The 26,025-nt window shown below is 42.2% G+C and overlaps 1 protein-coding gene across 7 annotated transcripts in view; it reads left to right on the plus strand.

Annotated features, from left to right (window-relative positions):
• The window catches only part of LOC310764230 (rho GTPase-activating protein 39-like), a 101,596-nt gene that overhangs the window by 60,288 nt on the left and 15,283 nt on the right, over window positions 1–26,025 (plus strand). For all 7 annotated transcript variants that reach the window (XM_083617678.1, XM_083617679.1, XM_083617682.1 and 4 more), the window contains 2 exons: window positions 11,012–11,410; window positions 23,981–25,289. In XM_083617678.1, coding sequence (XP_083473804.1) covers window positions 11,012–11,410; window positions 23,981–25,289 — 1,708 coding nt within the window. The remainder of the gene's footprint in view (window positions 1–11,011; window positions 11,411–23,980; window positions 25,290–26,025) is intronic.

The following is a 26,025-nucleotide window of genomic DNA, read 5'->3' on the forward strand; positions in this document are numbered from 1 at the left end:
GCTCTTCAGAACAGCTTACATATATAAGTTCAGTAAACAAGACAGTTGCCACCCCACAGGCTTACAGTCGAAATGACTCAACACAAAAGGAAGACACGTGGAGGGAAGAGTGGAAAAGCAAACTTAGCCACCTGTTATTAAATTTACAAAATTATTCTAAGAGCCAGTTTGAACACAAATAATGCAGAGGGAGAATAAACAAAATGCAGTTGGTCTTTGTCTTGTTTCCTCCCTCTCTCTGCTGCATCTAGATGGAATGGCATTTCCAGATTATTTCTCATCCCTGACTAGTTCTCCTTTCCCATTAAAATCTGTCCATGCTGCACTTTTATTTATTTATTTTAAATAATAGGTAGAAATACATGATAACCAGCTGAAATGAATGTCTTTACAGTTATACTTCACAAATGGACTCAAGGAAAAACCCAGATAATTTCCCCCCAAGATGTTAGAGATTGATTGCAGCCCTTCTCTGAGATGAACTAACGAAATGTGATACCATTTTTTTCTAACCATTTTTTATTCATATAGTGTATGAGATTTTCAATGCTTGGCTTAGAAAAACAAGAGATTAGTGCAGCAAATAGAATACTGGTTTGGACAATATATTAAATAGCAGAAGACCCTGATGTTGGGAAAGATGAAGGGCACAAGGCGAAGGGGACGACAGAGGATGAGATGGTTGGATGGTGTTCTTGAAGCTACCAGCATGAGTTTGATCAAACTGCGGGAGGCAGTGGAGGACAGAAGTGCCTGGCGTGCTCTGGTCCATGGAGTCACGAAGAGTCGGACACGACTAAACGACTAAACAACAACAACAGTTAATTGCATGGGGTTAGAGTTTTATCCTTCCCGCAACCATCTCCAGATCTCACCTGGGAATTGACCATGCATTTTTGGCCTATGCAGATGGTCTAGTAGGGGACTTATGTTGCACTTCTCAACATCTTCCAGCGTGATTGTTGGAATTTTACATCTGTGAAGACTACAGGTTTTGCATCGATTACCTCTCCTGCCCTGGTGTGCTTGGCTCTCTTGATAGTTGGAAACACCATAAACATGATAAATTTGAATCCTAGGTTGTTAACATCCCCTTAAAATACTAGTGTTTTGTATGATTATTTTGCAAAAGCGTAATTCAAATTATAGTTTGACCTGTCACAACACAATACTATGCAGCAATGCACTGACTAGGCGAGGTGGTAATGGATAGTAATTCGTCAATGGTGTGTCTCTGGGTACTCCCATCGAAGTTTTTTATCCCCCTTCTTTTCACTGCTTTTGTTGTTGGTAGATTAGAATATAGGCATCCTTTGCTATTGTTGAGCAACTAAAATAAACGAGAAATATTCTAAAAATCAGAGGAAAGTTGGAAATGGCCCTCCTGCTTTGCTAACTCTTAAAAGGCTTCACAGAATGTGAGACAAATTGTTCCTGTGCTCTTTTATAATCATCTGATTCTTTGTAACTCTTCCGAGTTGGAAAACCAGCACCACAGGCATAAGTAGCAGACTCTGTGCTACTTTCTTTTTTTAAAAAAATCAAAGAGCAAGGACAGTAAAACTAAATTAGGTGCTTATATTTTGTTTTCTTTTTGTCCTCATGATTTCTGACATTCGTCTTTTCACATTTTTCCAATTGGCAAGACTTGAAGGAGGTCAGAAAAGGGAGAAATGATGAGGTCATTTTGAGATATTCCTGAATCCTCTGTGAGTTCTCATTGTGCTTTGGTTCCTTTCCAGCACTGCGAGTTTGTACTTGTAACTTGGAAAATCTTTGGCCTAGTTCTCACAAACTAACGATAAAGAGCTAAACCTGTGTCCTAGACTGTTCTGCTTTAGCCGCCAGTTGAGGACTAACAGGACTGAATGTTTATTCAAACAAAATAATTCCCTGCATGATAGACTGAATAAAATTAACTGTTTAGTTTACAAATGTACACCTACTTGTATCTACATTGTGATGTTGCTGTATCATGTAATGTTCTTATTAGAAACTATCTATCTATCTATCTATCTATCTATCTATCTATCTAGAAATCCTCCGGAGATAGAAAGCTAACCTAAGAGACAGAAGGCTAAGCTAGAACCCCTAGTCAATGTGAGAAGGAGTCATCCATTATTACATTTCCTCCTTTGGCTGCCCCATGTTTTCTTTAATATAGATGAAATTGCCCTCAGAACTTGGTTTGGGGCAGAGGGATGGTCTTATTAAACTATTTTCACCACCAGCAATTCTGGGGTTTACTAAGACCCTCTTCTCAACTGACTTGACTGGAATCATTTGCTAGGCTATAAATCTTCTGCTGCAGTAGCTAAGATACAAAGATCTGTTTAGCATTATGCAAAATCTTTTCCCTCCTTTAAACATTTGTCCCACATATGCTTTTTGAAATTGTCTTTAGTCGGGAGGGGATGACTCCTGTTCAGAAATATCAATTCTAACATTGCTTGCCTTCCTTCATGTTCACAGAACTAGTTTTACAATACTTCAGATTGTGGCCATTGGATGGAACTTCCCACAGCCATCATGAACACCAATGGTCAGCTAGCCACCTGCTCCATATTATACAGCTGTGAGGAAAGAAACATATGGGCACAGGGCCATGTATATACTGTGTGCTGTTTAGTGTGCCAGCCTGCTTCCATACGGATCTGTTTCCTCTCCCACACAGACATCTGGTATCCCTGCACCAGTACGCCATGTGTCACAAGATTGGGTAGATTGGTTGAGAAGCGGTCATATGCAGTGCTGTGTCTCAGCCATAAGATTGGGCCTCATGATCTGCTGGGTCAAAAAAGTGTATGAACACTCTGGGCCTTATGACTGTCTAAAGGGGAAGTGGTGCTGGTAGATATGGGGAAGTTTTTACACAAAGTATTCTCTACAAATTAGTGATACCAATGTTGTTTGTACCTAATGAGATTTTAAAAATAATCATTCTGGCTACTGTTAAATATTTTTTTTCTTTTCTTTTCTGTAGTGTGATGCTTGCAACCAGTTCTTCCTTTTATCTTGCCACAGATAACAGCGCCTTGCAATTAGCATGTTGGAAAGCTTAATGCTGGATGATGCAAGAGAACCAGTCAAAAACTAAAGCTGCTTATTGGACCTTAAATAGCACGTTATACAAACATAGTAGATTCCTGTTTGCTGCTAGGCATGATTCATGGTCCACATTCATGCCAGTGCGGAGATTATGTTGCTGCGCTTTGCAGTCTGATATTTAAACTATGAGAATTCATAAAATCCTCTTCATTCTAAGGCCAGCTGTGTCTGCTGAGTGGAAAAAGTACTCGGGCTTCATTTGAAAGGGGGTATATCATCACAGCAAGCTCCTGCAAATACCTTGTGATGACATGCAAAGGATTATGAATCATACTAACTAAGCGAAGTCAAGGAGTTAAAAGCTATACAAGGTACTGACCTCTTGTCCACCATCCCATTTGCTGCCATGCAAACCGATTTTTCTGGCAGCGGGTCCTGGCACCAGATCATTCTCTGGAGGACCACTGACTGGAATTTGTTTTCCTAAGCGGTATTCAAGGCTCCCAGGCTGCTCTCTTTTCAACTTTCTCTCTGGTTTGGTGGGTATAACTTGAGTGTGTAGTCTGACTAGCTGAGCAGACATTTGTTGGCTTTGGGGTTTCTGGAAAATATGTCAAAGCGCTCAGTTGAAATTGGGGGTATGGCTGAAAAGGTTACTCCTGAACGAAGTGTCTTTTCATATAGATCCTGGAACAAATGGTGTTTATAGCATAATTATAGGGGCATATATTCACTGGAGCATTTTGTGCTCCTGGTTTGATATTTTCAGTAGAGAAGCAGAAGCACAAAAATTGTCAGAAGAAAGCAAGTCCTATATTAGGCAGGATTTTGCTTTCCCCAGTGCTTCTTGGACTCAGGTTGAATGCTAAAGGAGAGCAGAGCTCTGATGTGGATACAGCAACAGTCAAACTTAAACTGAGCCCTGTGAAGGAGCAGCGGCTCTGTCCCAATTGTAAAGTCCACCTTCATTGAAAGGTGTGACATCCTCAGGCTGGAGTGAGAACCAATTATTCACTGAACCACCTGAGGAGGATTAATAGTAGATAGAACAGCCTTGCACATAGTTATTTATGGGGCAGCCTCTCACAGGCAGGATTAAACTAGACTTTAAAATACAATATGGTTTAATGAACACAAGTGCTTTGTGCCTTCCTTGCTCTTGACTGTGCCGTGCAGGGAGGGAAGAAGACTGGAGGGGTGTCATGTGGAGGTGTGTGTGCCAGAGGGCCCTGGGTGCACAAATTTCTGAGGGCATGAACCAGGTGCCCTCACCTGGGTGCTCCTCTCCATCCGCTAAGGGTCTCGCCGGCCAGTCAGGTTTCCCAGTGCATGGGTGGGTAGGCAGTTCAGCGCGGCCATGCTTTCCTCTGGTTGGGGTAGAGTTGCCCCAGCGGCATCAGTGGCAACGGGTGGGCAGGTGTCTCCCCGTCCGGTGCACGTGCCCCTCGCCTAGTTCACACAAGCCGCTGGACAGTCTGACTTGGCATTCAATTTGCATTAAATGTGAACCCAGGTCTTTGCAGGTTCATGATTTGTTTCCTCCAAATAAACCAATGAGAAATTGTGGCTTCTTGTGGTTTGTTTGGAGAGAAACAAGCCATGAGTCCGGTTTCACACAGAACAGGCAAGACAGACTCTGACTTGCTCCCGGTGTGTTTCCTCTGCCATGCTGCACAGTCAGGAGTAGGGATGGAGCAAATGCTTATTAAACCATAATTTATTTCAAACTATTGTTTAACCTTATGTGTGAACCAGCTCACTGCCTGCTTTTCTTTACTGTGGAGGTGGTGATGGTGTAGCTCCTCCCAACCTCAGCAGTGTATTAAGTCTAGAAGAGGGTGTGCGTTGAGCTTGCAGCTGCTGTGGCAGGATATTCATATACTGTCTCCCCGGTGGGAGAGGAATATGTGGAGTTTACCAGTCAAGGGCTCACCATAGTTATTCACCTCTTTGCTCTGGCTTTTTGACACTTATTTTTAGGACCCACCGCATTTTTGTGATTGTAAGTTATTTAAAACCGTTTTTGAAATTGTGTTTTAACATTGTAACCCATCCATCCTGGGACCTTAGAGTGAAGGACAGGCAACAAATAAACAACAACAATGCAGGAGAATAGCAAATTGCCCAATATTTACCCTTAATCCAGCTGTGCATTGCAATTTGAGACCTGTAAATAAATGCCTTGCGGAAACTGTAAAATCTACAGGCCAGCAATAAAAGGTTGGATAGGCATCTGCTAGGAATCTTTTAAGTAGGGCAGTGTCTGTTCCAGTTCTCTCATTCCTTTTTTGTGGACCATTCTAGCATCTTCAGAATGATGTTAAATGCCAAAAGTGTGACAAAGAAAGCTGGAGATGACAGTGCAGGAAATAGCACTCACAGACTCACTAACCACTTTATAGGCAAAGCATTAGACCTGGTGCCTGGTCATTGCTACATGATGTGATTATCTATCCCACAGAGCACTTGGCTGATTTATTTCTTGTTCATACAGGCTCTAGTCCTGGAGCAGGTGGGGGAGGGGGAGAGAAGAGAGCTCATTGCAAGGATATTAATAGCCCTTAGATCAGTTGGTTTTCTTTTAAGCACATCTGGGTTATTCCGTACATTAAGGCTTCCCCTTTCTGAGTCACTACACTCAGCCAAACGATTGCACTTTCTCTTTGCAAAGTTACTCATTCTCCAGGCTTCTTGTATTAATCAGACTGTATCTATAGTTTTCACCAAATAAGGTTTTAGAAGATTATAAATTAAGCAAGGGGGGGGGAACCATAGATAAGGTCACTTTAAATGATACAGGTTCATGAACATAATATGCAAATTGTTTCTAGCAGGAGAACAAACCTTTATTCGGAATAGTTTTATTGACATGATAGTATGCATTTATTAACAATATTTCTATCCCACCTTTCTGCCCAAGCGTTGGCCTCCTGAGCAATTTACATTAAATATAAGATTTTTGTTTAAATAAGAAGGCAGAAGTGACTGTGCTCCATCTGCCGCTCTTTAAAAGTTCTGTAGTAGCTAGATGGGGAAATAGTGTTTGTCCCCATTGGAAGTGAACTACCCAGCAACCAAGGCCAGGTAGCACTAGATATTTTTGACCCTGGGGCTGGGTCACCTCCTTTTGGGGCAGCTGCATAGACTGAGGCTACTAGCTCTTCCTGGCAGTAAGGGTGCTTCAAGCAACTGGTGGACTATAATGTTAACTGTTTGCTCCCAATGTCTGTACCTCAGATTTGTGACTTTCTGTTTACTGAAATTGAATTTGGTTCCTTTTCTGCCTCCTTCTGCAAAGCTGAACAAACCCAAACCCCTGTGTTGCAAAATGTGACAATCTACAAAAATGCAAACGCAACATGCTGGCTAATAACTTTTGGTAAATATATAATCGGTATGATGTCATTCAAAATATACGAATATATACATACTAGTGAAGATCATACTGGTAGATCAGTGCTCACTGAATAATTATGTATATTTCATTGATAATTATTCGCTGATGAAGACTTTATTCCAAAACAGTTGAACTATTCCGGATGCACTGTCCTTTTGAGACTTTGGAGAGACGTCTTCCTTTGAGAATTTTGTGAGATGTCTTCCTCTGAGAGACAGTTTGGCGTTCCTTGCTATTCATTGGTTGGTTGAATCTTTGTTTGACTCTGATACATATAATAACTTGCAGTTACTTGTATATTTTGTGAGATGTGTTGTATGATATATATATATTGTTTTGAAGTGGCTTATTCGTACATTTTGAATGACATCATACCGATTATATATTTACTAACCTCAGTGCCTAGGACTTGCCGATCGTATGGTCGGCGGTTCGAATCCCCGCGGCGGGGTGAGCTCCCGTCTTTCGGTCCCAGCTCCTGCCCACCTACCAGTTCGAAAGCACCCCTAAGTGCAAGTAGATAAATAGGTACCGCTTTATAGCGGGAAGGTAAACGGCGTTTCCATGTGCTGCGTTGGTGCTGGCTCGCCAGAGCAGCTTCGTCACGCTGGCCATGTGACCCGGAAGTGTCTCCGGACAGCACTGGTCCCCGGCCTCTTAAGTGAGATGGGCGCACAACCCTAGAGTCGGACACGACTGGCCCGTACGGGCAGGGGTACCTTTACCTTTTATTAGCCAGCATGTTGCATTTGCATCCTTCTGCAAAGCTAGCAGATATTTTCAATAAAAGAGGCAGCTTTGAATGGTTCTTGATATAACTTGCTTTGTCCTAATATCCAACATTATCATGCCTGCCTTGGGTTTTTGGAGTGATGCATGCATGTTGCTCTTTACCCATGTAACTTGAGCACCTTTACTAAATCACAGTCTAGTTCAGGCTTTTGTAGTTAGTCACTTACCTGATCTACTTTGTTGAATAAAAAATGGACTCCTATGGAAAGAAATAAGAAAGGTAGCATAGCAGTGAGGGGAGAGAGTAGTTGAGACAAGGGAAAGGATGGTAAAGAATCATGCTCGAGTTGGAACTACAGTAATTAGACGTTACAGAGGAAATCACTGGTTCCCAACCCTGGATTTGCCCCTGCAGTTAATGTGAGAGTTGGATATGGCATTTGCAGAACAGAAAATTGGTGTATGGAAGGGAGTATTTAACTCTTCCCCCACTCACAATACTTAAAAGTTTGGTCGCGCCCCCCCAACCAAGCTCCAAAATTGTAAGTTAATTCAGCTAGCAAAATGGCAGCTGAGGTGGGGTGGGTGGGGTTTGCAAGCATTGGCATAGGAGGCATAAAGCATTTGCTCCTCCCACCTGCCAATCATCTCTACATTTTAAATGGTCTCATCCAATTTGGGAGGTGGTTGAAACCATGCATTTGCCCAAATGACGTCTGGTTCCAGCCTCAGCAAATAGAAAGGAAGTGTGCATGATTGTCCCTGGAACTTCAGTTGCCCACTGGATTCAGCTGGCCTCCTCAAGATGTAGTATACGCAAACGGTGCTTAATCCTGAATTTAACTCTCAATAGTATTTGAATGATGCCGGCATTGATCTGCTGCCTTCTCTCTGACATTATAAAGGAGGCAGTACTCCACAGAGCCACTGGTGTTCTGTTTACTTCAATGTTGTTTCAGTTCATGGGCATTCAGCAATAGTGCTGCTAGCGCTAGCGCTTTCACATGGTAGCGAATCACTAGGGGACTTGGGCAGAGAGACCATCACTGCTTATTTGAGGTGGAACATCTGCTGAGTTGCACTTGCAACAGAATAGCTCGTGGTTAGCTCTGGTTGTCAGAAAAGGTTGTTAAGTTTCTATTCACAAAAATGGTAGAAGGATGCATGGCACTGTCGATTACTGTATAGGAAGTAAAATATCATCTAAGAGTGAGCCTGAGCTATGTCTCCAGCTACCAGTTCCTTGTTTGCCTGACTCTAAATCTTTGGGTGATCTATGCTATAGGAATTCCTAATTTTGTATAGAATATTTTCTTTCTAGGCTGTATCTGACTTCCCTTGTTGATTTGTAGGGCATTTGTTGTCTGTATAATATCAGGTACTTACTGAAAAACAAAAGATACCACCAATGAAAGGGAAACTCTTGACCAAAAACAACTCCATTTTATTCCAAGGACACCTAGTGTGTGGATTTTATAACTGCAGGCATATTGTTAAACACATTCCATAGGCAAACTCAACCATGATTGCCAGTTCTTGTAATTTTAGTAGCTTTCAACCCTTACAAACCTTTTTAAATAAGTTTTACATCCTTCATGGTTGTGAAGGACAACAGTATTCCATACATGCTTAAAAGCAAAATTTCAGGCCAAAAGACTGGTTTTAGAAATCATGAACAATCATGGTTTATGCGTTCAGCCTAAACATTTTGATTTTGTTTGAACATTGAGATTTGAAAACAATTGGCATAAACTCCTGAACTACATTTATTTAAGTTCTGCTTGTGTAGAATAGTTCACCCCTCTGCAGTTGAGGATGCCCTTTAAAACATATATATCTTTAGCAGCCCTAGAGCTGGGGTGAGAAATGTTTCCGCCCCCTCCCCATGCCAGTGGTGGGGAGGGCTGCAGCCAAAAGTGAATGGGGCAACCCCACTCCATTTCTTTCTTACTCACTTGCACACCACCCACCTACCCATTCACATACGCATAAGCCTGCAATTTGTGTTGAAGGTGGAAATGCCACTCACTGCTCTCCAAAGTAAATTGCAGGTACAGGCCCCCTAATCCACACTGAGATCCTGGCATAGGGATCCCACTCAAAGATTAGAATTGCATACAAGTTACTGGTAGACGTAGTGAAAGGGGCACATTTGTAGGATGTGAGGAATTAAGCCTAATAGGACACCATATAGGTTCTCAAAAACACGAGTCTTGAGGTTCCTGCTGACATTTCAGAAAATCCAACAATGTGCATTCAACAATGTGCATTCAACAATGTGCATGCAAACGTATTTTGAAGTCTGATGTTAAGATCCAAAGGTTAGGATATTGTCTTAGAACGGAGAGTAGGTCAGAGGAAGATTGACAAAACGTAAAGAAAAATGAAATTTGATTTGACAGATCATCTGAATGAAGCAAAGCAAAGCATGCATAAATAAATAAATAAATATCATATCACATACCTCTGCCCCTTCCCTTGTCATAAGCACACATGCACTAGACACATTCTTACATATCCTCTCACAGACCAAGCCATGCAGGCACGCACACTCATACATTCACTCCCAGAGGGAGTGCTGAATTCACAGCACTGAGATCCCTATGCCTGTTTAAGAGATGGTGTGGGATGACTGACAGGTGGGTAAGGGCCACTGACATGGGCCTGGCTTGCTAGATTGAGGGAACCGGTGGGCCAGAGGTTCCCCATTTACATAAATGAAAAGATTAAGGAAACGTGAGAAGCTGCAAATGGCTTAATGCAGACAGAACGTTTGTTAATGACTTCCACAGCTGTGTGCATAATTATGCAGCACATTTTTGTAGCGATTTCTTGGTCTGTTGTAAAGTTGCTTTCATTACAGAGGCCCTGCATACAGATTTTCAATGGGGACATTTTTCTGTGGCATGCTGAATATTACAAAGTGGAATCTGAGCGTACTAAGAATTTCCCTGACAAAGCAGTAGCATTCAGATCAGACAAAGTTGGAGCCACTGTTGTTTACACTTGTGAGAACAATGCTTTGGTATTTAAAGGCTCCCAGGCATTAATTCCCATAGCATTGCCCCCTTCCCCAGGGTGAGGAACTGGCACAATTTACTGCTAACTCTGCCTAAGCCCCCATCATCTCAACAAATACAGTTTATTCTGTCTAAACGTTGAGCTTAAAGGAGTCCATAGTGGAGAAAAATAAGTTTGCATTGCTTTTTTGAATTAGATTTGATAGTTGAGATTGCAAGTTATTAATACTTTAAAACATTTTTGAGTACAAAATGTGTTGCTGTCCTTTATTTCTTCTTACAAAAGAAAAACCCCTATAAGGTAGAAAAATGTGCTTTTTCTGTCATGTATGCAGACTGGAGCGGGGTGTGTGTGTCTAAAATATAGCCATGCGGTAGAAACTCCCCATGTGGCAAGCACTTTGTTTAAATTACTTTGTATGTAACTTGCCATCGTGAGAATTTTCTAAACCACATGGGAAGCCACTTCATACAAATTGCTTATCGTGTGAAATTCTGTCTGTTGTACTACTTCATGTGGCTACAAATATGCAATTTGCAGGTTGGGATTGGGCATATTAACAAATATTTTACCAGGAACCTGATGTGGCTAAACTATGTTTTGCACAAGGCTGGCAAATCCATGTTTTAAACATGGTAGGTTGTCTGTGTAATCATTGTTAGATGTAGGTTTGACTCAGGCTCTACAATCAATTGGTTCTTATGCTGTGGCCTTGAGCCCGTAAGACTGCCTAAGCAGCCATTTGCCTCGCTGGACAAGATTATATTGTGTGTTGGCTCCAACCAACATTGCCTTTTTCTTTTGCTATTTCAGCTCAGATTGGGTGGAGATCATCGAGCCCCGTTCTCGAGAGAGAATGTATGTCAACTTGACAACCGGCGAGTGTGGCTGGGAGCCACCGTCCAACCTCAGAGTTCGTCAGTCAGATGAGAACCAGTGGTGGGAGCTCTTTGACCAAAACAACAACCGTTTCTACTACTACAATGCCATCACGCAGCAGACAGTGTGGCATAGGCCACAGGGTTGTGACATTGTGCCACTGGCTCAGCTCCAAGCCATGAAACGCAATTCCAAGTCTGACTTCAGGACATCCCAGCACAGGGGCAGCACAAGTAGTGATGGGCGAAACACTCCCGTCCAGATGGCTCTCTTGCAGGAGATGGAGATGGGTAAAGAGGACAACAGCCTGGAGAAGAGACCAGAGACTGGAAGGTAACAGTATTCTCTTTTATATAACTAATTAAAAGGGCCCATCCACATTCCAGCTTCTAGGAAAAGTCATAGGACAGAGATAGTCCCAAGGTGATCTGGTTGCTGACTATGGAAAAAAAGGCAAGTTGAAGTTGTCTGTCCTACTCAGGAAGTGCCCCTTGAGAAAGATTTTTGAGAAAAAGTAACTGGACTCAAGGGTATATAAAACGGTCTCAGCAAATCTCATTGTAAGAACTTTTGAATGCTGTGTGAATCAGGGTGTTTGAGCTGGACTAAGGAGACCTCAGTCCAGTATATGTGAAGGAGCGTCTCCACCCCCATCGTTCTACCCGGACACTGGGGTCCAGCTCCAAGGGCCTTCTGGCGGTTCCCTCACTGCGAGAAGCCAAGTTACAGGGAACCAGGCAGAGGGCCTTCTCGGTAGTGGCGCCCGCCCTGTGGAACACCCTCTCACCAGAGGTCAAAGAGAACAACAACTACCAGACTTTCTGAAGGCAGCCCTGTTTAGGGAAGCTTTTAATGTTTGAGGCATTACTGTATTTTAATATTGTGTTGGAAGCCGCCCAGAGTGGCTGGGGAAAACCCAGCCAGATGGGCGGGGTATAAATAATAAATAATAATAATAATAATAATAATAATAATAATTATTATTATTATTATTATTATTATTATTAAAAATCACCCAGTCAGGGTGATATTGGGACATGAAATGGTCTCCTTGGGGAAGTGGTAAAATACGAATGTAATAAGCAATAGTCAGTGAACCATCACTTGAAGGAAATTTTGCTGAACGTAGCTTGCATGGGAAAGACAGAGTTGGAGAGCAACTGCAAAGGTTGAAGTTCAGTTGCTTAACTAGGCTTTTGTTTTTGAATGTGAGAGAAAGGACTTGAAATACCGTAATCTCTTATGCATTAACATTAATGAGCATCCCCCCCCATTCTGTTCTTCATGAGATTAGCATGGTTGTGTGAAGAACGGGTAAAGGCTGTAGGTTGGCATGAGATGTGTAACACATTCCTTTGCATGTTTACTCAGAAGTAAACCCCATTGTGTTTGACAGGCTTGGTTACAGTTACATGTGTGTAGGATTGCAGCTTTAAACTGTCCCCCTGAGAGTGGGTGATCTATGCTTTTACAAGTTAATATATCCATGAAGGATTGTGATTCAGAGCAAAGAATAAACTTAACAACAATATCATTTTGTAAAAATAATTATGTCTAGAAAAACTTGGGGCAGTTGCAGAAATCGTCATGAAATGTTTTCAAAACATTTCTAGTCTGTTGTGTGTTGTTAATGATTGTTGTTTGTGTTTCATTTGTCCTCTATTTTGTAAGATTTCTGTGAACACAAAAGCGACTTGGAAGTTATCCTTGATTTTGCTGATATTGAAAGCTTTGTAGTCATCTTACTTTCTGGATAAGGATTAGATGAACTCCAACTCATTTGACTTACAGTCAGTTCAGACATAATAAACTGGCACTAGTATTTTGGTGCTATCATATCCTGGAATGCAATCCAAGCCTCTTTCCAACTGCTTATAACAATTGCGTTCATTGCCTTCAAAGTCCACTAAATCATTTGATAGAGAGCAGAGCACTATGCACATGTGAAGAATGGCCACAAATGTGGAAATATGTCATATTCTGTTTTCAACAAACAGGGCCGTCTTAAGCATATCCGGCGCCGTGGTGCAAAGATCCCTCTGCCCCCCCTTTCCCAGAGTTGCTAACCTTTTTTAGGGAGGACGGTGCCGCCAGCAACACGCCCAGCTTCATGGGGCTGGAGGAGGCGGGCAGCAGCTGGAGGGCAGCTCCTCTGGCGGGGAAGAGGCGGAGGCTGGACGCGGCGGCTCCCAGCTCAGCTGGCTGCTTTGTGCCATGGTGGCCATGGCAGGCGGAGGTTCCGGGTGCGGCGCTGCTTCAGCGTGGCATGGCGGAGGCAGGCAAAGATGGGGAGCTGATGCTGGGAGGCGCCACATCCAGCCTCCACCTCTTCCCTGGCGCCCTCCAGAACTTGGCGCCCTGCGCCACTAGCCTCTATGGATAAGACGCCCCTGTCCAGGTTTTACCCAGACAGATCTTATTTCCTGAGTGCTAATTATGAGGCCTAAAAATTGAATAAAGTAATTAACTTCCCTTTATTCTTCCTGTGAACACTGGTACCTGAAGCCCTTGTAAGGTGTTTAGAATGGACTCTGCAAGTAATTTTTTAGCTAAGAACTGCCCCTATGTAAAGTCCCCCAAAAATGTAGAGTCCAGTATTCTGTTTCCAGGAGAATCCAGCTCAATGATTCATAAGCAGGTCATGAAGGCAGCAGACATCCCTGTTGTCTTGTCCCCGCACCCTAAGTATATGGTTTCTAGTCTGAACCTATTCTGTCCTCCATTCTGGTGGATTGACAAAGCTATAACTCTCTGAAAAGTGAGATCACATTCTGTAAGCAGAGTTTCCAGATTTTGGCCAGGACTTGGAATGGCAAAATTCTTTCTTCAGGCTGCAGCTGTCAGCCCATTCTTTCTTTTGCTGGCTAAGCCTTGCTGGAGTGTTGTGCTGGAGGCACTGAGAGCCGTGCTTGAAGTTGTAGTGCTTAAACTTGTCAACAACTTGCTGAAAAAACTCAAAGTGGCATTTCATTTGTTTAGGTAGCTCACAGTTTTCTGTCCCCCAATAAGTCAGCCCAAAAATCATGGAATTCATTTCTTGCGCAGACTTGGCCAGCTGCCAGTGTGCGTTTTGGTAGCAAGTAACACTGCATTGTAAGAAAACAAGTTCGTTGCTTCTAGCCAAGGGTGTTTCCCTAGCACTATCTACTCCAGTTTTAAGCAATATTTAAACCTGCCCCCATTGACACAATTTTTAACTCTACTATAGGGCATATAGACATAAAAATATTTATTACAAGTATCATTACACAACCAGCATGCATTTTAATGTATATAATGTAGAGCTCAGTTTAATTATATATAAAGAGTATTTTATTGATGATTAGTTTTTCTGTTACCAGTAAGATAATATCCCTATATGTGAATCCTATTTGTTCTGAAGTTTTATATGTAAAGAAACCTACAGATCTTGCACCCTTAATCTAGAGGGCTTGCTGAAGGGCAATCAGGATTTATTCCTTTCTTTGTGCCTCCCGAAATGAAATTTGTTGTTTTATGCAGGCAAGAGAGGGGATCACGTAAGGCAACAATGAAGGAATTTATCCCGAGTACAGACCAACAAAGGGGACAATAGGTTCTGTTCAACATAGCACTGAGCAAAACGTTCTGTCAGTGCAAGGATTTCTCCTTGTGCAATGGAATGTACTGCCCCCATGTCCTCCCTAAAATATGTTCTGGGACTTCACCCAATGCATGGGAGCAGATCTGGGGACAGCACAGAGCAGGGGAATCCCATTGCATTAGCACTAATCATTGTGCTGGTGTGACTATTATTTGAATGCCACCCAGTGATTTTAATCAAAGTCATATAGTTCTATCAAGGACTGTTAGCCTTGATAGCTAACCAGAACCTCCATGTTCAGAGACAATATGCAACTGAATACTAATTGCCAGGTGTTTCTCCTGGCCTTGGCTATGGCAAAATCATGAGTGATGTAATCATAGTTCAGAAATCTGATAAATTCGCTGTTGGTGACCAAGAGGGACAAAGCTGTGAAAGGCTCTTTCATGACGGATCAGAAGACATTCTTTACCCATTTTAGAAAAGAGAAGGAACATTTTACCATTAGTACCCAAAAGTAGTTGTGACATTTGGGAAATGTTCTGTCATGCTTAGCTCTGACATGGCGTCAAACAGAATCGTCAGAGGACAAACTAGCCACTTTGCAGGTCAAGGACTTTGAGGATCAGACAAGGTCCCCTGTAACCAGTGCTAAGAATCCTCTTGAGTTGCCTTTCAGTTGCTGGAAACAATGGAGATTTCTGGCTCCTTGGTCCCAAACCCGTTCTCCCCTCCTTGCTGAGCTGCACCTTGCCTGGGATCCCTGTGGCAATGACCTTGGACTATTGCCTGACCTTGCTTTTGGATCATGTTTTGAACCTAAAGTGAGTTTTCCGTGCTTGACCCTGGTTTGTTTGGACTGCACCAAACCTTCAACCCCACTCACCTTTGTGAATGTTTTGCTAAGAGGATTATACCATTCTCTCACATTGGATTCTATAATAACATGGTCCAGCCAAGTAGACTTTCTTCACTGCTCGCACTTCAGCAAACCAACATGTCCCCAAAAAGGGGATTTGAGCATTATGCAAGTGTTTGGTATATTGGGGGGGGGGGGAAGAGGCAAATCTCCCAAATGAAACTGCTTCAGGATATCAATCCACAACACATGATACTTCTGCTATGTGTATTAGACTTTGAAGATTAGATTACTATAGCCCATTTCCACACATAACACTTTAAAATGCTTACTGAGACCGTCTTCAGGGGTTTTTTTAATGCCTTATTTATTCTTCCCTGGGTCCAAGATGGCATACATGGATTTCCCTAAGAGTGACAGGCCCAAGGTCTCAAATGGAAAATTGAGGAATTACAATATATAATGGCCTTATTAGCCTAATAGCCTTATTAGCCTAATAGTCCAGCCCTGCCTGCTCTTTGAACATGGAACTGTGCAAAATGAAGTGTAGATTGTGCTTGAAAAAAAGTTGATTCCATCCACACCTATGGGGAGCTCAGTGGGAACTGGGCTTTTTCAAACCACACTCACCTGCAAACACTGTTTTCGGAAAGAAATTGACACTTTTAAAACCATGTTTTCAGCCTTGGGATCACATCTACTGAGCACATAGGCATTTGTATGATTTTTTCCAAGGGACAGTGGCAAAGTAAATACTCTCCCTACCTTAAAAACTAAAAGATGATCATATAGTTATGTAATCACTTAAAATGCTACTATGGAAGATAATTGGGAAGAAACGCCATCTTTAGAATGGTGGAAGTATTCACAGATATGATTAAGTTAAGACTAGTCCGTCTGCTAAAGTCGCACAAAGCCCACTGGGACTAAGCAGAAATGGACATGGCTCCTTTTGAAAATACAAAAACCAGTCTGTGTCTGTCCCTGACATTCATTATGCTCAAATCTAAATACAACATTAACCTCAGCCTGATAAATATCTCTATGAAAATCAAAAGCTTTGCAAGTTCAGAAACCTCCCCCTTCCCAAATATAATCCAACAAGTGTCTTTTCTGTATCTTGCGCCTTAAAACAAAACAAAAAACTTGGTCTTCTTCCGATTTTTGTTTACTTTTGGCCATGCAAAAAACCAACAACGAAATAGAAATGGGCTGTGTAGGTTTATCTTCTTCCCAATCTCTAGATGTGAAGGCTTACAGTGTACCCCGCTTCCCCCTCCCAGAGCTGGGGGAGTCCTTACCCAAATTTGGTGCCAGTATGTATTCGGGGCTACGGTGGGGGTGAAAACTGTGCACTGACTTTAAAATAAACAGTTCCAATAAAGATGCACATGATAGACAAAAAAAAAAAAAGCTTTGCAAACTGCATTTTGAAACCTTGGCTGGTCCTCATAAAAAGGGTATTACATTCAACCCAATTGAAATCAGACATATGATTGTATTTGAAAAAAGGGTTTGTTTGCTAAAACTAAGTCTACAAGGTTAATCATTTCCATGGTGATATTTCTCCATGTTCTGAGCGGGTGTTTCGGAGCAATAAGGTGAGCTTTTGCTACTGATTGCTCTTCTTCCAACTGTTAATTTGTGTATCTTTTGTGTATGAAGCGGAGAGTTTTTCAGGTAGTGAGAGCACTTCTTTTATTCTCCCTTTTTCTTTGGATCCCAAACCTAACAGCTAAACTCCATTTCTCACCTCTTTCCCCAATGAATTTCTGTCTCTTTAAATATCTTCTTCCCTGCTCCATGGCAGATTTGGATTAGTTAGCAGGGCCCCTCTTAAATCTCCCAGCTATTGCATGAGCCCGAGAATACCAGGATCTGCTGCTTGAAGAAAAATAAAACAAATCTGATGACACAGAATTTCAGTGAGGCAGAACTGAGACAGAAGTGCAGACAAAATATTATAAAGCCATAAGTTCACATAATCCCATATGAACAGCTGCCTATGACGTTTTTTAATCGTTGGCTGATATAGACAAAGACAACTGCACAAAAAGGATATAACACCTGTTGAAAACTGTGCAGAATGCAAGCCCTTTTGCATTTTTGACACACGTATAGAGTTGGCACCTATGAGGCTATTTTTCTAAACGAAAGCTGGCAAAGCCTAAAAGAATTATGCAAGCTGGCAGCCTTTCCCCCTGGTGGTATTGAGACGCATCTGTTCTAACCTATCAGTCTGTTACATGGAGAGTTCTCAGGTTTCAACAACGTGGCAGGTGGAAGAGCTTGCCTTGAGACCAGCTTTCATAGAGGAGGAAGAAAGTGGTGCTTAAAATAGAGAGGTGAAATAGCAGGCTTTGCACTAGCTGCATTCATTTCTTAGGGCGTAATCTTGACTTTTGCACACTTGTGCGGTGTTTTTTTTAATTTTTTTTAAGGCCAGTCTTTTGCACCAACAGTGCTGTAGCTTTGCCATTACAAAGTAATATGTTAATTCACAGGGTTGCACTTGAGAAATGCCCTTGTCCGAAGATGTCGGGGTGGGGGGAATCCTGACATTGCCTGCCTTCTGAAGTACTTCTACTGCTCCTTAGAGTCTTTTGCTCTACCAACTGAGCTACCAAGGTGGATAGCTGAAGTTCTCGAGGCAGCTTAGAATATATTTAAAACACAATAAAAAGGGCAATGGAACAGTGTTTTCTAGAGCTGAGCAAAGGTGTATAGAAATCTCCCTCCCTCCCCCACCAGTTTTCTGTTGTTGCAACGTGGCACTCTGCAGCTGCAACTCCTGGACTAGAACTGACTGTTGAAGCAACCAGGTATTAATTAGTCCCTCACAGGCCAAGGCCTCCTCATTGGGCGGTGGCTGCTGCTGCTGCTGCTATATTGCTATCTCTCCTCACAGCCTTAGGCTCTGATGGTAGATGAAGGAGGAACTGTGGGAGCAGAAATGTTAGGAGGCTCCCAGTCCTCAAATGTTACAGCTGTGTACAGTGGTACCTCAGGTTAAGAACTTAATTCGTTCTGGAGGTCCGTTCTTAACCTGAAACTGTTCTTAACCTGAAGCACCACTTTAGCTAATGGGGCCTCCTGCTGCTGTCGCTGTGCCGCTGCTGCACGATTTCTGTTCTCATCCTGAAGCAAAGTTCTTAACCCGAGGTACTATTTCTGGGTTAGCGGAGTCTGTAACCTGTAACTGAAGTGTCTGCAACCTGAAGCATCTGTAACCTGAGGTACCACTGTAAAATATACACTCTAAAGTTGTTTTTAAAAAATCATAATCAACAGTATGGCTGTGTCAGATGTAATGGGTTGAAGCCAATGAAATATTGCACTTGAAAAATGACTTCCGATTAAACTTTCCCTACTTCTCCTTTCCCTGTGTGCCCTCAGATCTGCTCTGGAGGGTTAGAAGGACCCCAAAAGCAGATTTAGGGAAGCGGAGGAGAGGAAGGGAAAGTTTGATTGCATGTGCAGAAGTTTTGTGAGTGCAATGCCTTCACTTGATACAGCCCAGTTTGTTTTATACTTATTTGCTGTAGTAATTTATATTGCGCTTCACCATCATGCTCAATATCCAAAATGACTGGACTTAATCCACATTCAAGTTCTTTTTCTGAGGACTAGTTTGTGTATTAAGTGAACAGCGCCTGTTTGTGCAATGAGAGTATTCAGGTGACAGTTTGTGGAGATGTTGTGACAGAATCTCTCTCACCCAGCAATGGTTCACCCACCTTTTAGGTTTTACTATTTCTCCGTGCAAATCTTGAGCATGGTGAGATTCTGCTGAAAATTCAAGATGGCATCCAGCATGGCTGTTCTAAATGCTAATAAAATTCAGTCATAAATCTTTGTTGAGGGAAGTGGGGAGAGATGTGTCAAGTCTAGTTAGATTATAAGTGTGATTATACTAGATCTTTCTCAACTTTGTGTTCTTCAAATGTATTTTGAGCCATTGGTAAATATGCTTTTGAGTAATAACTCAACTTTGTTACAACTTTGGGGGGTTTTTTTGAAAACCGTGACTCTTGCCTCTCCATAAGCTTTTCCTGAGCAAACTTGGCGTAGTCGTATTTGCCATGCCAGTTTATATTAAGGATATTTTGCTCGCTTGTATCCTATCATATGCAGGATGCAGCCATGTGTGTTTCCCTTTGTTTCTTTGTTGTGAATTAAAAAATATTTCCTTTTCTGAAGACAAGCTAAAAATACTTTTGGGGAGTCATCAAATTAACTGTTCTCTGTTGTGATTGCTACTAATTCTTCTGAAGAGCAGAACTGGGGATTTAATTCCTTGGGTTTCTTGACCATTTGTTCTAACTACCCAACTCTCTCTGCCACTGCCACTTGGATTCATTTGTCATCAGACCATCACAAAGCAAGAGGGTTTAACAAAGAGAAGTATATAGCCATATGAAAGTAACACAAGTCAAGGTAAACAAAATTGAGAGAGTTCCAAATAAAAAATATATATTGTGCAACATAAACAAATGTAAGATTCTAAAATTCACAGGCAAATCAGTGTTTACCATGAAAAAGTGGCCCCTATTTTAACACATGTTCAAATAAATCAAAGTTACACAAATCTGAATAAAATAAAAACAGTAACAAACTTAAAATTCTGAATATCTCTGGCAGGACAGATATTCCCCTTTAAAAAATTTCTCCTATCATCAATTACTAGGGTTAAAAAACATGCAGTCTTTACAGTAACGTGTCTGTCTTGGCTACAGAGTGGAAAGTTTATAGCCTCATGGAAGGACCTCTCCACATACCTCCCAAAAATTTGTTCCAAGTATTGTTCCCTCAGCAATATATAATAAAATGTACCAGGTATTCAACCAAATTTAAACTCTGCTGCTTCATCAAAAGACCACTTGGCTAACTAACTGATGCAATTAATTCATTAAATTACTCAGTCTTCATCCAGATAGATTTGACCCACTTTGAGTCTGGCATAAGTTCCAGTAAACTTTGTATGAGCACCCCCTGCTTGGTTGGGCAGAAAACTGATGGGGGGGGGTTAGTGTTACATATTTACAAGTGCAATCTGCAATAAGATGTTGCAGTGTGAAGTGTTGCCCAACTACTCTATTCCCTCCCCCCACAACAACCAGCCAGCATTCCATCACCACTGAGCATGCTACGCCCTTGTTGGACTGTTTTGGAATATTTTGTGGGTGGGTGGTGCCGTGGAACGGCACTCAGATAATTGAGTTCGCTCCTAGTATATATGATATAGTTTGGTTAATCTGTGGTGAGTCTTATTGCAGGTAGCTTAACTCAAGACTACAACCATGAGGCCTAAGCAACCACACAAAAGCTATAATTAACTGGAAACAGAAATGAAAACATTTTGTAGGTTAACCAGACTGCATTTCATGCTGCGGACTGATGAATTTGGAATAAAGCTTTCACATAGGCAAACATTGAAGAATAGACTAACATTTCCTGGTCGTGCTATATCTTGTATTGGCAACTGTTTGGTAATAGGAAATAGAAGGAAACTGTTCATTAGCTTCAGTTGATGCCGTCTGAGATTTGCAAACAAGTGTTCTGCCTGTCACCTGCTCTGCTCACCTGCCCAGATTATGTCCCCACCCCAGCTGTCATACAACAGTGCTGTACAGTGGTACCTCCAGTTATGAACTTAATTCATTCTGGAGGTCCGTTCTTAAGCCTAAACTGTTCATAACCCAAGGTGCGCTTTCGCTAATGGTGCCTCCCGTCTACTCGCATCCCTGGGGAAAGTTCGCAACTGGAAGCTCATAACCCGAAGTGTTCCCAAAGAGGACAGTATGTAACACAAGGTTCCATTGTACAGTGGTACCTTGGGTTACATACGCTTCAGGTTACAGACTCCGCTAATCCAGAAATAGTACCTCAGGTTAAGAACTTTGCTTCAGGATGAGAACAGAAATCGTGCTCCGGTGGTGCAGAGGCAGCAGGAGGCCCCATTAGCTAAAGTGGTGCTTCAGGTTAAGAACAGTTTCAGGTTAAAAACAGACCTCTGGAACGAATTAAGTTCTTAACCCAAGGTACCACTGTATTTCCCTGAAATGCTAGTCTTGTCACTCTGGAGTCTGTATTCTTAACAAGATAGAGAGAATGCTGTTTTGTTTCCTCCACTTGGAAAATAACAGCAGAAGTATCTATCCAGATGCCAGTCTTTGTCCTCCTCTTACTCTTTCTGTCTCATAAGAACATAAGAGTGCCGTTGGATCAAACCAAAGGCAACATCTAGTCCAGCATCCTGCTCTTACAATGTCTAACCAGATGCTAATGGAAGCCTTCAAGCAGAAACCAGCATACAATACCACTGGTGTCACTTTTGATTACTATCAGCTAGTATTCATGTTGCCCCCAACTGTGGAAGTAAAACATATCAGTAGCCATTATCCGTCATGGTAGCCTTATTCACCATGAATTTGTCTAATCCTCTTTTAAGCCATCCAAGTTGACAGCCACCCCTACAGTTTAGGAATTTGGGGGTTGTAATGCAATTCTCTGGATTTGGTGAGAAGATGGGCAAGTGCTAATTGCCTGGGCAAATAAATTGGTGGTGAGTTGCATGACTGTTACAACACATGATTTTCTGGAGTTCATACTAGCAGTGTGGAACTGCATATGGACCTGGATCGGATCCCAAGACTCATTTGAAAGAGAACTCATTTATTTACTATGCCGGGAGGAACAGCATAAAAAACCTTCTCATAAGCAAGAATAATCCTACAATATGAGAAAGCAGCCAGATCCTCTGTAGCAATGAGGCATGATAGCATTTAAATGGTTGCTATTTCTACTTTTTGTTTCATTTGTTTTCCTCCTCCTTTCAAAACTTATAGAAATGTCACCCTGGCATTTGCCCTTGGGGAGTGACACATTCAGTTCCAGGAACTTTAAAGGCAACTCTGAATATATGCAAATTATGTGGGTGGAAATCCGTGGGGTGCAGCTAAGCCAATCATTCTGTCAGCACAAGCATTTCTGTTTGCCCTTCTTCACCCCACCAAATGCACTGTTCTGTGGGTTTTCCCTATCCTCCAGAGTGGATTTGGGGAGGAAAGCCCAGGTACACTAGTGGGAATCTTTATATAGTGGTACCTCGGGTTAAGTACTTAATTCTTTCTGGAGGTCCATACTTAACCTGAAACTGTTCTTAACCTGAAGCACCACTTTAGATAATGGGGCCTGCCGCTGCGCCGCCGGAGCACAATTTCTGTCCTCATCCTGAAGCAAAGTTCTTAACCTGAAGCACTATTTCTGGGTTAGCAGAGTCTGTAACCCGAAACGTATGTAACCTGAAGCGTATGTAACCCGAGGTACCACTGTATTGGCTTCCGCTAGCGGAAAAGGGGTAGTTGAATCCAGCCTACTGACATTAGTAAGATGTGCATGTTTAAAATCAAATTCACTTATATAATATTTCTAAAGGACCTGAGGTTTACTAGGTGTTAAATAAAGTTTTTAGTTTTTTTAAGGAAAACCTGCCCTGCTCACAAGCTGTAGAATCTAATAGCAGTGGGGAAGGAAGAGGAAAAATAAGTAAACTCTTATTCTTAAAGGTTTGCTCGTTAGAGCCCATAGTTTATTGTAGTTCCTAGATGACGTAAGAAGAAAAGAAATGACTGCTGTTACAGTGTAGAAGTAAAATGCATACAAGGGGAAACAAACAGGTGTTGAACTTCTAGATTCCTCAGCATTCATTAGAAGAGCAAGGGAGAACACTGCTACAAAATTAAGCCCATAAGTTTTTTCTTTGCTGAATGGGACAAAGTCTTGCTTTCCCTCAAGACTCAACAGAAATCAGCAGACAACAAAAATATGATCTTTACTCACAACTGAAAAGTAGCACTGTAGAGACCATATGTTTGGATGTTGAAAAATTAATGTCCGGTGTCCTATGGAGTTAAACAGGGGAGGGCTTGTCCAAGGGATAGGGGGCAGACTCCCTGAGAGCAGCATTTTCCTATTGCAGGTATGATTTATTATTTTTCCATTACTAACTTGAATAGCTCCGATAGAAACAAAGGAAATGCCTGCACAATGGTTTGATATGGAAGTTGTTCCTAAGACAATAATTGTGGACAGAACAATACTAAGTGTGTTGTATCCTGGGGAGCAGGATTAACCTCCAGGCTGGCATAGATGATGGGGCTCTCAATCCTAGGGCCTCTCAGAGCAAATAAGGATCTTTGAAGCCATTTGGTTCAAGGCCACTCACCAAAACATCTCAGAAATGCACTGTTTGGGCGCCTACTCCTGGCAGAAGCACCACCAGCAGTAGATCTCTGCCCACATATCATTCCATGGACATACCATCCTCCTCCATGGCTGATGCATGCATACCCAACCTAAGCTCCTCTTCACTGGAGGTCCAGTTAGATATTTGGATAAAACTTTTGACTGTATTTTACACTTGAAGGTAGTACTGCATTTTTTGCTTTATTTTCCTAAATGCTTTATTTTCCCCATACAGAGACACCCCTACCCGGTGGCAGCCTTTACCAGGGACTAAAGCAGCCATGCTGGTCAAAGTCAACAGCCTGAGACAAGTTAATTCCACCTCGAGCAATTCGCTTCAGATGCAGAACAGCGGGGAAACCAGCAGCCAGAAATCTCTGCATGCAAAACAAGTTATTTATGCCCAACCTCAGGCTATAGCCCCAAATCCAGCAATGCAGAAACCAGCAGCTTCAGCAGAAACAAAACAGTCAATGCAGATTAAGAAGACAGAGAATGGAGGGTTTTGTCTAGTGTTAACTAATGGGCTCAGTAGTCCTTCAGGAAGTCAGACGCAAACATCACAGCCTTCCTCTCCCAAGTATGCTTCTCCAGCACCAATATATGATGAGCCATCTATTGATTCCCCAATTTATGATGAGCCCCCTGTAGATATGGACACTGGGAGTGTAAATGTGAATGGGACAACTCCACAAATGTCGCCAAGCAACAGCTTAAATAAGAAACCCCAACCAGTTAAATTATTACAGCATCCAAGTATGCAGCAGCACCAAGCTGGAAAAAAGCATGTGAGGAACCCATCGGCAACAGAGTACAGCCCTGTTGGAAGAGAGTATATTAAACATATGGTCAATGTTGACCAATCATCCAGAAATCCTAACTCTACAGGTGTGATAGTTGATGGTGTTGCTAAACCACAGCTAGGGCAGCTTAGTTCCAGGGACAGCTTCAAACACTCTTGGAAAATCTTGGAGGCAAACGTTCTCAAAAATATGGAGGCCCACCACAGTCGGCAAAACAGTCTTCAGGTTCAAGAGTATCCTACAGTTATAAGTCAGCAAGACTCTGGCTATTCAACAGGACCTTCTCCAAGCCTGAGAAAGAGAAAAGGAAGGCGACAGGCTCCTGGCCAGGGAAGACCTGGCTCTGTGGGCAGCAACAGTGAACTCAGTGCTCTGAATGACAAGCTGATTGCAGAAATGCGTGCTGTGGTGAATCGATCAGCAGCCTGCAGAGGAAGTAAAGGTAGCTTAGATGCAGAAATGCTGGAAAATGCTAGTTTGCCAGAGGGTAACAAAATTAAGTTTCAGTCGGAGCGCTTGAAAAAATGTAATAGCAGGAGCTCAAGAGATGATGTGACTTCTAGTAACAGGTCATTATACAGACCTCGAATGGACAGTAGAGGGAGCCTCTCAAATGATCCAGCAGTACAGCAAGACACTGTGAGGCAGAAGAGAACCTACGAAAAAATAGATTCTTTAGAAAAGAATGTGTCCAGTCAGATAAATATGTCTTCGTCTGAATCAGCACAGATACCATCCCAGGTATTCTTTTATTAACAATCTTCTCTTATCAGGCAACAAGGCATTTTGTGGAAATGGAGTTGATGAAGCCTTTGGATGCAATTGGCCAAGTGGTGGTGGGTTGGAGAGTTTTGGGGCACCTGTGGTGGGGTTACATTTAAAAGGGTGTCACTAATTATCAGATCATTTGGGCCCTCTTAAAATTGCTTTAGAGGAGATGTTGCTATATAAATCTGTCAGCATAGCCAACAGAAAGTCTACATTCCTAAAGGAGCCACGAGCCACTTCTCCTTGCTCCACTTCTGAAGCAGTTAGTGGGACCTGAAAGGCCCTCTTGACTCCATGCCTCATGCCACTCATTCAACAGTGGAACAGACTGCCTCAGAAGGAGGTAGACTTTGTTAGGGGAGTTTAAGCAAAGACTGGATGGTCACCTGCAGGAACGCATCAGCAGGGGGATGAACTGGATAACCTTTAGATCTTTCCCAGACTCTATAATTCTATTGTGTGTGTGTGTGTCTGTACATTATACGATGTCTGTATCGTATTTGTCATATCCTCTAAAAACTTAACAATTAGGACAACATTGTCATCTTTAGAGAATTTTTGGAAAGTTTTATTTATATGTTTGGACAAACCTGGAATTATCCTTCTTATATTACCTAGTTTGCTAAACCTAAAGGATTAGAACCTGTGACTAGTGAATCTGTAGATCCTGACCCCTCCCATCCCCCAGATAGGTTTTCTCCCATTCTGT

Source organism: Podarcis filfolensis (assembly GCF_964270895.1).
Source record: "Podarcis filfolensis genome assembly, chromosome: 6".
Classification (NCBI taxonomy): Eukaryota; Metazoa; Chordata; class Lepidosauria; order Squamata; family Lacertidae; genus Podarcis; species Podarcis filfolensis.